Source organism: Lolium perenne, chromosome 3 (assembly GCF_019359855.2).
Source record: "Lolium perenne isolate Kyuss_39 chromosome 3, Kyuss_2.0, whole genome shotgun sequence".
In the NCBI taxonomy this organism is placed as follows: Eukaryota; Viridiplantae; Streptophyta; class Magnoliopsida; order Poales; family Poaceae; genus Lolium; species Lolium perenne.
Genome location: NC_067246.2, coordinates 182506834 through 182518903, shown reverse-complemented (window position 1 = coordinate 182518903; position 12070 = coordinate 182506834). Strand labels below are relative to the sequence as shown.

The 12070-nt window shown below is 49.1% G+C and overlaps 2 protein-coding genes across 2 annotated transcripts; one reads left to right on the top strand and one right to left on the bottom strand.

Annotated features, from left to right (window-relative positions):
- The first annotated feature begins 748 nt into the window (after positions 1-748).
- Positions 749-3987, top strand: LOC127342794 (putative pentatricopeptide repeat-containing protein At5g09950). The gene has a single exon (XM_051368801.2). The coding sequence runs from the start codon at positions 767-769 to the stop codon at positions 3944-3946; it is 3180 nt and encodes a 1059-aa protein (XP_051224761.1). The 5' UTR covers positions 749-766; the 3' UTR covers positions 3947-3987.
- A 679-nt stretch (positions 3988-4666) lies between these two features.
- On the bottom strand, positions 4667-6082 carry LOC127342795 (uncharacterized). The gene is made up of 2 exons (XM_051368802.2): positions 5486-6082; positions 4667-4941 (listed from the first exon to the last, which is right to left on the bottom strand). Exons 1-2 carry the CDS (start codon positions 5917-5919, stop codon positions 4827-4829), a joined length of 549 nt encoding a protein of 182 aa, XP_051224762.1. The 5' UTR covers positions 5920-6082; the 3' UTR covers positions 4667-4826.
- Positions 6083-12070: the final 5988 nt, after the last annotated feature.

The following is a 12070-nucleotide window of genomic DNA, read 5'->3' as shown; positions in this document are numbered from 1 at the left end:
TCGTCGAGGAGTTATTCTTACTAAAGATAATCTTGTTAAGCGGAATTGGCACGGAAGTTCACGGTGTGTTTTCTGTCATCATGATGAAACCATCAAACACCTATTCTTCCAGTGCAGTTTTGCGAGATCTATATGGTCAGTCATCCAAGTAGCGTCTACCCTGTATCCCCGACTAGTGTGGCTAATGTCTTTGGCAATTGGCTTCACGGTGTTGATTCAAGGTTTAAGTTGCTTCTTAGGGTGGGGGCGCTAGCAGTTATCTGGGCGATTTGGCTAAGTAGAAATGACAAGATTTTTAACGATAAAAACTGTTCTTTGTTGCAGGTCATCTACAGATGTACAGTTATTCTCCGTTCATGGTTACCTCTTCAGCGGGCGGAGAACCGAGACCTATTTACGGAGGTCTGTACACGGTTGGAGACTACGGCGATGGATACTTTTCCCTACATGAGTGGCAGCATAGTCTACGGATTGAAGCTCCACCCTCTCCTTAGGTGTTATATAATTCATCGTCTCGATATGTATTTCGCTTTTTTTCATATATTGTTCTTTCGAGACACTTGAACAGCTGTGTGCATCCTGGTTATGCAGAGGCTGGATGTAATTGCTTATCACAAGTAATAAAACATCCTTTATCGAAAAAGTTGAGTCTTCCTCAAGTATCTCAGGTTATTTGTTAATTCTGTTCATCTAACGACGTGGGACGGTGGGAGTCATTTTTAGCACAAGTCAAATCCTTCCCATTTGACGCTCTTTTACGAGACACATGCAGCGCAAGCTCCCGCCATTGCCCCACTTCGCGCTCCGCTCCTCCTCCAGCTCCAGCTCCGCATCCCATTCCCCGCCGCCGCCTCGCCGCCTCCCACCTCCAGTGCCGCTACGCGACCTCCTCGCCCACCGCCTCCCGCCTCCGCAATCGCCGCCTCCTCGCTCGCCGCCGCCACTGCACCCTCACGCCGACCTCCTCTCCCTCCTCCGCCGCCGCGGTGGAGACCCCGCCCCGGAGAGCCTCCACCTCGAGCTCGTCAAGCGCGGCCTCACCCATGACCTCTTCCTCTCAAACCACCTCGTCAACTCCTACGGCAAGGGCTCGCGCCTCGCCTGCGCGCGCCGGGTGTTCGACGGTATGCCGGACCGGAACGCCGTTTCCTGGACCTGCCTCGTGTCCGGGTACGTGCTGTCGGGGTGCACCGACGAGGCCTTCCGGACGTTCCGCGCGATGCTGCGGGCTGGCTCTTCAGACCGCAGCAGGCCCACGTCGTTCACCTTCGGGAGCGTGCTCTGCGCGTGCCAGGACGCCGGCCCGGACCGGTTCGGATTCGCGGTGCAGGTCCATGGATTGGTCTCCAAGACTACGTATGCGTCGAACACGACGGTTTGCAATGCGCTGATCTCGATGTACGGTAGCTGCTCTGTTGGTCTGCCGCTCCAGGCGCAGCGGGTGTTTGATACCACACTGGTTAGGGACCTCATCACGTGGAACGCCTTGATGTCTGTGTATGCTAAGAAAGGGTATGTGGCGTCCACGTTTTCCTTGTTCGTGGCGATGCTGCGTGATGACCCAGCAGCTGAGTTGAGGCCAAATGAGCATACCTTTGGGAGCCTGGTCACTGCGGCATCTGTGCCCTCGTGCAGCTCAGGAGTTCTTGAGCAAGTGTTCGCCAGGGTGCTCAGTTCTGGCATCTCAAATGACCTCTATGTGGGAAGCGCTCTCGTCAGTGCATTCGCGAGGCATGGCATGCTCGATGAAGCTAAGGACATTTTTCTCAGTTTGGAGCAGAGGAACGCAGTTACATTGAATGGTCTGATCGTAGGTTTGGTCAAGCAGCACTGCAGTGAAGAAGCAGTTCGGATTTTCATGGGGACTAGGGACTCAGTGGTTGTCAATGCAGACACGTATGTCGTGTTGCTCGGTGCGATAGCTGAGTTTTCTGTGCCGGAGGATGGCTTGATCAAAGGTAGGGAAGTCCACGGACATCTTCTTAGAACTGGACTTATCGATTTGAAAATCGCTGTCAGTAATAGTCTGGTTAATATGTACGCCAAATGTGGTGCCATTGAAAAAGCCTCTAGAGTTTTCCAGTTGCTTTCTGCAAGAGACCGGGTTTCATGGAACACCATTATCTCGGTTCTTGATCAGAATGGTTACTGTGAAGGTGCAATGATGAATTACTGTACAATGAGGCAAGGTTGCATAAGTCCATCGAATTTTGCAGCAATTAGCGGCTTGAGCTCATGTGCAAGTTTGGGACTTTTGGCTGCAGGCCAGCAACTGCATTGTGATGCTGTAAAGTTGGGACTGGATTTAGATACCTCTGTTTCAAATGCGCTGGTTAAAATGTATGGAGAATGTGGAGCTAGGTCCGCGTGCTGGGAAGTTTTCAACTCTATGGCTGAACATGATGTTGTTTCCTGGAATTCTATCATGGGTGTCATGGCCAATTCGCAAGCACATATTGCTGAATCCGTACAAGTATTCTCCAATATGATGAGGAGTGGTTTGGCCCCAAATAAAGTAACATTTGTTAACTTACTGGCTGCATTGTCGCCGTTGTCTGTGCTTGAATTGGGAAAGCAGGTTCATGCTGTGGTGCTGAAGCATGGAGCTATAGAAGATAATGCAGTGGATAATGCTCTGATGTCATGTTATGCTAAGTCAGGAGACATGGATTCTTGTGAGAAGCTGTTCTCTGAAATGTCGGGCAGAAGGGATGCTGTCTCGTGGAATTCAATGATTTCAGGTTACATCTACAATGGCCATCTGCAGGAGGCTATGGACTGTGTTTGGCTTATGATGCACAGTGACCAAATGATGGACTGTTGCACCCTCTCCATTGTACTGAATGCATGTGCCTCTGTTGCAGCATTGGAACGTGGGATGGAGATGCATGCTTTCGGTATTAGGTCACAGTTGGAATCAGATGTTGTGGTTGAGAGTGCTCTTGTTGATATGTACTCCAAGTGTGGAAGGATAGACTATGCTTCAAAGGTGTTCAATTCCATGAATCAGAAAAATGAGTTCTCATGGAACTCTATGATTTCTGGTTATGCGAGACATGGTCTTGGAAGAAAAGCTTTGGATATCTTTGAAGAAATGCAGCAAAGTGGAGCAAATCCAGATCATGTCACATTTATCAGTGTTCTGTCTGCCTGTAGTCATGCTGGATTGGTAGATAGAGGTCTAGACTACTTTGAAATGATGGAGGACCATGGTATACTACCTCAGATTGAACATTATTCTTGTGTTATAGACCTTCTTGGTCGAGCTGGTAAGCTCACTAAGATACGGGAATACATCAAGAGAATGCCAATGAAACCAAATGCTCTTATATGGAGGACCGTATTAGTTGCTTCTCGGCAATCGAAGGACAGGGACAAGTTAGATCTGGGGAGAGAAGCTTCAAGGATGCTTTTGGAATTAGAACCTCAAAATCCTGTAAACTATGTTCTCGCATCTAACTTTTATGCAGCAACAGGAAGGTGGGAGGATACAGCCAAAGCACGAGCTGCAATTGGGGGAGCAGCAGAGAAAAAAGAGGCTGGTCGCAGTTGGGTAACCCTAGGTGATGGAGTTCATACTTTCATTGCCGGAGACAGATCACATCCGAATACCGTAGAAATATATGAAAAACTAAGTGTTTTGATCCAAAAGATAAGGAGCGCAGGTTATGTTCCAATGACAGAATTTGCCTTGTATGATCTTGAAGAAGAGAACAAAGAGGAGTTGCTAAGCTATCATAGTGAAAAGCTTGCAGTTGCCTTTGTTTTAACTCGTTCCTCCTCAGGTGTCCCCATAAGAATCATGAAGAACCTTCGGGTTTGTGGAGATTGTCACACAGCTTTTAGATACATATCTCAGATTATTGGCCGGCAAATCATTTTAAGGGATTCCATCCGATTCCATCATTTTGAGGATGGAAAGTGTTCTTGTGGAGATTACTGGTAGCATGTTTATGAGGTGGTATCTGGACAGGGTATTTGTTAACATCTTCGGATTTTGTGGCACCAAACAACCATTTGAGGTCGTTGTTGCTGTTGAAAGGTTCAGGTAAATTGTTGTTTCTACTGATCTGTAGGCATTCTTCACAGAGTATATGTGGATAGCACACTCCATAAAAGGTGATATTTCTACTTATCTGTAGGTATTCTTCGGTGAGTATATGTGGATAGCACACGGCATAACTTTTTTTGTTGTTCCACAATCCGACCTAGTAAGCTCTTTTTGTAACCAGTGTGTAAGCCTCATTGTGTGTTTAGTACATTGTGGCTCCAACAAACTCATGTCACTCTAACTACATGAGTTCTTCTTTGGCTGGAAAGCTGAATTTTGGATTGAAACCCTGTAATTATGCATTTTTTTTACAATGATAGTAGGGGATCCCCCTACTGTATTCTTTGCCAAAATTTACAAAGTATTGACAAGGATATGTACAAAGCAAGGAAACAAACTCGGTAGTAGGTCCGTAGATTGTTTATGAGATGTCTTGCTAAAAAAAAAGAGCCTTCTAATCTTTTGAAGGAAGGCCTAACATGCATGCAGATCCATCTGTTTCTTAGTTTCCGAATGATGCATGCATTTATTCCAGATAAAAAATTACCACGTACGGGCATCCAAATGGAATATCCGTTTTATTCTTCTCGGTGAAATCCCTTATTAGCAAAGAAGAAAGCTGGAAGGTGGATTTTACATTCATCAAAACTGACAAGACAGTACAAATGAAGTCAAGGGTATAACAGTGCGCAAGATTGATCCTTCTATACGTTGGATAAAAGAAGATAGATTATACTTCAGACTTATACATAGCAACAACACCAAACATCAGCTCTCAGTCCAAATCCACAATCCCAAAATTCGAGAGAAGGATCTTCATTTGCTCGACGAAATCTGAGCCTGTTGCATACTCTGTTAGCATCCCTACTGCAAACCCAAACATAGCCCATCTGCAAGAGTTTATATAATCAGAATCACCATACAGGAACAAGCAATCTTAAACGATTTGACGGAACAGTTAACCTTAAGGTGCACATCATCCTGCATTTCAGCATGCTTGTTTTTTATTTTCGGCCTTATTACGGTAGGGGAAGCCTATTTCAGCATGCTTATCGTTATTACTAGTAGCTTCTGTGGCTTATTACTTATTATAGGTAAGTCACATTAGGAGAAAAGAACACTATAATTTGCAGTAACTTTTCTATGATCCCCGCTCTTGATTACTCGTACACATGCCCAAAAACTAATTAGAGGTCAGCTGTTTGTTTCAGGGCATGCTGTATTGATGTCTGTTACAAGCTTAAACCATGATCATTCTGCACCATTAATTTGCAATCCAGTAGGTTATGAAATATTGTTATTTAAGAAACTGTATTCCATTTCATCACCTGATTGCTACTACTCCTACCATTTCATCACAGTATTTAGAAAATCTAACAAAACATGTACTGCTTAAACTTGATGCAAGTTGCAGTTGCAGAGGGGCAGCCATACCTTCCATTGGAAATCTCGTTCTTGGCTAGCCACCCGAAGAAGGGCCCCTGGTTGGTCTCCTCCAGCTTCTTCTTCTTGAAGTACTCCTGCAGTTCCTTGGCCACCTTCCTCTGGTACTCGAACGTCACAACCCCTCCCACCGGTGGCGGCCCAGCAGCCACCGAGGCTGCCGGCTTCGTCTCAGGAGGAGGAGGTGACGGCGCTGCTGGCTTCACCGGGGTGGGTGGCTTGGACAGGCTCGGAGGGCTGGACAGAGATGGCCCCTTGGGAGGCATGGGCGGCGGCGGCGACAGCGGGGGCGCAGACGGTCTCCTGGGCCCCTCCGCGCTGGAGCTCCGGATCACGGCGAAGGACCTGCATGCCCGGTACGAAGACGGCGGGACGACACGTCCCACCTTCACCTTGATGGAAGGGATGGAGGGTGCCAAAGACATTGCTTCGTTTGAGCAGGTTGGCGTTGTTGGCTCTTGGAAAGAGCAGAGAGACAGAGGAGAAGGGAATGGGAGGGAAGGCGTGGAGAAGGTTTGGACACACACTACACTGGGGCGCGCTCGTTGTGGATAAGGGTGTGTGGTGCAAAGTCTCTTCCCCTCTCGGGACAGGAGGGAACAGGGGCAGTGCCAAGTAGTTGGAGTTGGAGATGCGTGAGAGGAGAAGGAGCAGCAGGTGTTCGATCTTCGATGGCGAGTTGCGGATTAGATTGTGAGGTTTTCAGGGACTCGACATGGGCGCAGCACGTTCAGACATTCCTGCCTCCTGCTGCGTGTTGCGATTGTCCCCGTCAGGCCCGGACGCCCCGTACAACTTGTTTTTTTTTTTTTTTTTTTTTTTGAAACCAGATATCTGATTATATTTAGTAAGGAAACAAGCTATTACAAGAACCAACCAGAAACTGGGACAACTGTCCCCAAATTACAGAAAGAACCCTGGAAGAAATAGCAAAAAAGCAATCAAGCCCTCGGGCTCTTCTGAGACGAAGATCAGCCACCACCATCGCCGACACCGTCACCTCGCCAGATGTAGAGGCGAAGACATCCATGGCCGCAGCTAGGTCGCCGGAAAGAACCTTTAGAGGACAAAGCCTCGTAGAAGTCGCCGCAGTAGCCACCCGGCGCAGCCGCCGGGATCTGAAGAAGGTTGAAAGCACGTCGGCGGGGGCGACGCCCCGGTCCTCTCCGGCGGTCAGGGCAGAGAAGCTGGCAAAAACCAACACTCCGACCTGCATCCGCCCACACAACAGCTTGGGGAACAGCTGCAAGACAACCAGACTCCTGTACAAGCACCGGCGAAACCCGTCGGCCAGCTCCGAGCCCACGCCGGCGCACCCCCAGCACCTCCGTCGTCGAGCCAGGAGGAGCTCAACGCCGACGAAGAAGAAGGCAGGGGACAAAAGCTCCATCAGTTGGCCACCGTCTTCGCACCGGCGACCACACCAGGAGCACCACCCGCCACCGGCTCGCCGAAACCGATCCAAAGAACAATCTCGGCGTGGGGAGAGCCGGGACGGACTTATTCGCGCCACCGCTGCCGCCATCACCCACCAAAGCAGCAGCTGAACGCACGAACCTATCCTACTATACACACACCGGCAGCACAGAGCCGCGGTCTCCCCACCCTCCCGCCGCCGAAGCAGCCGGAGAGGGGAGAGACCAGCGGTCTGGCCGGCGGCGGAGCGAGGAACAAGAACTTTCCCGGTCTCCTGCCTTATCGCCTGGAGCAAAGAGATAAGGACGGGAGCCTGAACTGTACCTGTACATCTTCGTTGCCCCGTACAACTTGTTGGTTGGAGACTTGCGCAGACTTTTTTTTTCCACTTTTCTGGACGCGAGGCCTGCGTGTAGACGTGTACTAGGGTCACTGGTTTTTGTTTTTTGCCTTTGAGGGTGTGATCATCACACGAGCTACGTGGAGGTGGTAACAATGTTGTGAGAGTGCGATCAAGGAGACTAAGGTGAATAAACGAAGAAAGTCTAGAGAGGTGTAGGAGGGAGATAGAAATGTGTTGTCTAGTGTCTAAGAGAAAATGCTCTTTACATAAAAGAACGCTCGTTCTTTTTTTTTATGTAACCATATATTTCATTAGACAATTTGTTTACAGAGATTACACATATAGTCACCACACAAGACAAACATTTGCATCGAGCAACTTTGCACAAGAAAACTCACAAGAAGTAAAACTACAAGTTCACCCTTGAAGAAACCTGTGCCTCGCCGAAACATCGTCCATCTTCCTCCACTACCACCATGGTAGCACTGGAAAAAGAGGCGAACAACCACCACACCTAGATCTGGGAGAGCACCATCGCATTCAATGATGCTTTTTAAGCCGATGAATTGGGTCGTTGCAGAGGACGAGCCCGAGACTTTGTGGCACGTCGGCCGGGGATCTTCCCCATGGTCACCAGATCCCAACACCGTCATCATCTCCAGACTCAGTCGAAGAAGACAAACGCTGCCGCATGCCATCATCCTCACACCCAACTGCAAGACGCCAGACATAACTGCAGCAGCCAACACAACCGTCACCCGCGAGAGTGCCGAACGCCAACCGCCAGACACAAATCTTACCAGATCCGAAGACCGGCAAGAAGACCAGGCCACCTGCCCTCCGACGTCACAGGTTAGAGCGACGCCGAGATGGAGAAAGAGCAGAGGCAAATTATTCTGACGCGACGCGATCTTCTCCATAGAACGGCGCCCCAAAAAACACTTGCCAATAACTACTGGCCGGAGCCGATACTCCGGGGTCCCCACCCCCTCCCGTCGCCGGAACGGCCGACGGAGGAGGCAGGGACCGGCGGCTGGCCAGTGTAGTTTGCCGGCAGGGGTTCCTGTTTCGTGGGAGCGGTTCCCTTTAAGAACGCTCGTCTTGAGACAGCCTGAGTATGTAACATTGTTGGCGTCCGAAACCCACACGCGAGCTACGGCTGGCAACACGAAGAGCCGGGAACAACCTTAGGGCTGCGGCTGGCCCTGGTCCCTCCGAGCGACGGCCCGCAAAGCTCCTGGTACACACGTCCCGATGCTGGTGCAAGGGCGTGCCACCTGATCTATACCTGATCAGGAAGGTGATGGATTTGCTTCGCTAAGTTTCCTGCATGGCATACACGTAAACATTAAATACGAGCCTCGATCGGCTCTCAGGTTGTCCTGTGGATCGGCTCAAGGAGCCGATCCACCCATGGTTCGTATGAGGTCTACGATCACATGGTGGTCCTGCTTGATCAACATGTAGCTAAAACGACCTACGACGATTTAGGGTTTTCACCACATAATCGGAACATCCTACTCGTGATTGAGCCTGGCAGCTACGCACAGTGATAATAAACCGACCCTAGACAAGGCCTAAAAACCAACATTAAGTTGATCCCCGGAACATCTTGTCTAGGGTTAGCAAACTACACCCTACGTACCACTGGATCATTCAACCCGTTTGTAAGGCCTAACTATGCAGATATTAAACTAATCCTTGAAGAATCAAGGAGCAATCATAACGGATCGGATCTACTAAACAATGATCAAGCACGGTGCCGCCCTTACACCTAAGAAAGGCGTAAGGACGGCTAGACGTCTAAGGGTTGCATGGACGGAAGCATGTAGCACGGTAGAACAATGCTAACCCTAACACATCTATGATAACTACGTTGCTCGCCATCAAAAAGGCTTCAGTACGAGCAACGCATGAACGATTTAATAAACGTATCGCCTAGATCGCAAGATGCGATCTAGGCAGCATGATGCTTACCCGGAAGAAACCCTCGAAACAAGGGGTCGGCGATGCGCCAAGATTGGTTTGTGATGAACGTGATTGTTGTTTTTCTTGATAACCCTAGATACATATTTATAGTCCGTTACTTTCTAACGTGGGAATAATCCCAACCGTGCACGAGCCAAACTCTAACTAACCGACACGTATCCTACTATATTTACAGATACAAGGGCAAACTGCCCAGACTTCGTGTACAAGGCCGGTTCACGTATTTCTTCCATGTATATTCTTCAAGCCCAATCTTGATCGTGGCCCACCTCTAATCCGGTCAAATTCTGGTGATAACACATGCCCCCCTGGTTTTGGAATTGATAATTCCAAAATCACTCTGCTTTTTTCTTCGTCGGGTCATGTCGTGGCAGGGCAAAACCGTCGCAGTATCCTTCATCATGAAGCCCTGCCTTCTCAACTTCTCCTCGTGATTTGACCGTTGTTTTCTTTTTTTCTTTGGGCACCACCTCCTCGGAAACTGATGTGGCATTGAATCTCCACTATATCCCCTTTATTTAACCGCTCTGAACAGTTCGCCACTTCATCCCCTTCCTCTGTTCTGGCCATCGGCACCCAAAAAACCCCAATCCAGAGCAATGTCTTCCTCCTCTTCCTCCTCCGCCTCATCGGACCTCTCCTCCCAGTCCTACTCCTCCTCGTCCTCCTCCAGCTCGTCGGTATTCTTCGATTCTTCCTCATCTCGTGAGCCGACGCCGGAGTGGGACCCGGTGGCTGCTCAGATGGCGGCGCACAACAAGCGCGCCCCAGAAGAGTGGGACCAGGAGGACCACGCCTCCTCCGTTTGGTCCGAGGACGACAAGTCCTTGACCAGCGGAGACGAAGAGCTCCAGTTCCTCGCCGACGGGGAACTGGAATCGGAGAGCGAGGACGACTCGTTCTCCTGGGACGGGTACACCTTCTCCGAGGAAGAGGAGGAGGAAGACGACGACACCGACTCCCTCGAGGATTACCCGCCGGCGAAGCGGTTCCGCGCCGGGTCAGATGATGATGACGACGACGACGACGATGACGTCGACGATGAAGATGACGAGGCCCCCCCTGGGGGCCGCTGGAGCAGTGACGAGGAGCCCGCCGGCAGCAGCGCCGACGAGAGCTCCGACGACGACGAGGGCAGCAACGGCCCGTAGACTAGGATCTACTAGTATAGGCCTAGTAGTAGTAATAGATTGGCCAATAGGCCCTTCTTTTGTTCTTCCTCACTTGAGCAATCGGCTCTTTCCTTGTAAGAAATCTCTTATTAATGAAGAAAATATTTCCCCATTAACTTTGCTTCCTTGTTGATTTTGCCGATTGTCAAAACGAAGTTGCTGCACAAAGAGCCGATGGCAGAGCATCGACTCCTACCATAACACGCATTTCAAGGCCCAAATCGGTTGCTTATGCAGTCAAACAGATCCCATCCGTGTCCATGCCATCCTCAAATCGCAAGCGCACAGATTCAAGAAATCCAACGAGAGAATCACCTCAAATGCCATGGGTTCTGGCTATGCATCGGCTGTACTGATATCTATATTTCTCAAATCGATGTCTGCGCATCGGCTATGATTTGTATATAATTTTTTTTTACTGGCCGATTTCATGAATCGGCCCCCATATTTTATTTACTGGTCATCCCACATGCTTGGGAAATATTTCTTGAGATGTTGACCGTTGATAGCTACTGGGAACTTAGCACCGTCCAGCTGCTCTAGCATGTATGCATTACCCTTCAAGGCTTGAACGACTTTGTATGGACCGTGCCAATTAGGAGACCATTTGCCATATGCTTTATCTTTGGTTCCTAATGGCAACACGGCTTCCCACACTAGATCACCAACTTGGAACTCCTTTGGTCTCACCTTCTTATTGTATGCACGAGCTACCCTGGCTTTATTCTCTTTAATCTTTTCCAACGACCAAAGTCTAAGTTCCGTTGCATCCTCAATAGTGTCACTCATCAGAGCTGCATATTCTTCAGCTGTTAGATCATTCTGAAACGTGTCACGTCTTGATCCAGCCGTAATTTTCCAAGGCAATACGGCTTCCTGCCCATAGACAAGCTGGTAAGGTGAAGTCTTTATGGCTATGGCATGACATGCGGTAGGCCCACAAAGCTTCTGACAATGTTTCATGCCAAACCCTAGGGTTCTCGTCAATCTTCCTCTTGATCAGCTTGATCAGGTTCTGATTAGACGCTTTAGCTTGCCCGTTGGCTTGAGCATAGTATGGAGATGATCGGATCAGCTTAATCCCCATGTCATCGCAAAATTTTCTGAATTCTTTAGAAATAAAGACCGAACCTCCATCGGTCGTGATTGTTTGGGGAATCCCGAACCTATGAATGACGTGTTCTTTCACAAATTTGATAACGTCTTCTGATTTTACCTTCTTCATAGGGACGGCCTCCACCCATTTGGTGAAGTAATCTGTAATGGCCAGGATCCACTCGTGGCCTTTGCTTGACGCAGGATGGATTTTGCCGATCATATCCATGCCCCAACCTCGGAATGGCCAAGGCTTGATGATGGGATTCATTGCCGATGCAGGTACCATCTGAATTTTCCCGAACATCTGACACGCTTGGCATCCCTTGTAATACTTGAAGCAATCTTCAAGCATAGTGGGCCAATAAAACCCTGATCGTCTAATCAGCCACTTCATCTTATGAGCCGATTGGTGAGTTCCACAGGCGCCTTCGTGCACCTCATGTAAAAGCCGATTAGACTCAGTTGGTCCCAGGCACTTAAGTAGTAACCCTTCCAACGTCCTGTAGAACATGTCATCTCCTATAAGGACATATTTCATGGCCTTGTATCTTATCCGTT

What these genes read in the sequence shown, in the direction of transcription:
- LOC127342794 (XM_051368801.2), top strand. Translation starts at nt 767, where the DNA reads ATGCAGCGCAAGCTCCCGCCATTGCCCCACTTCGCGCTCCGCTCCTCC.
- LOC127342795 (XM_051368802.2), bottom strand. Translation starts at nt 5,919, where the DNA reads ATGTCTTTGGCACCCTCCATCCCTTCCATCAAGGTGAAGGTGGGACGT. An exon ending in AACGAGATTTCCAATGGAAG is followed by an intron (nt 4,942 to 5,485) that starts GTATGGCTGCCC and finishes AAACTCTTGCAG; the next exon opens with ATGGGCTATGTTTGGGTTTG.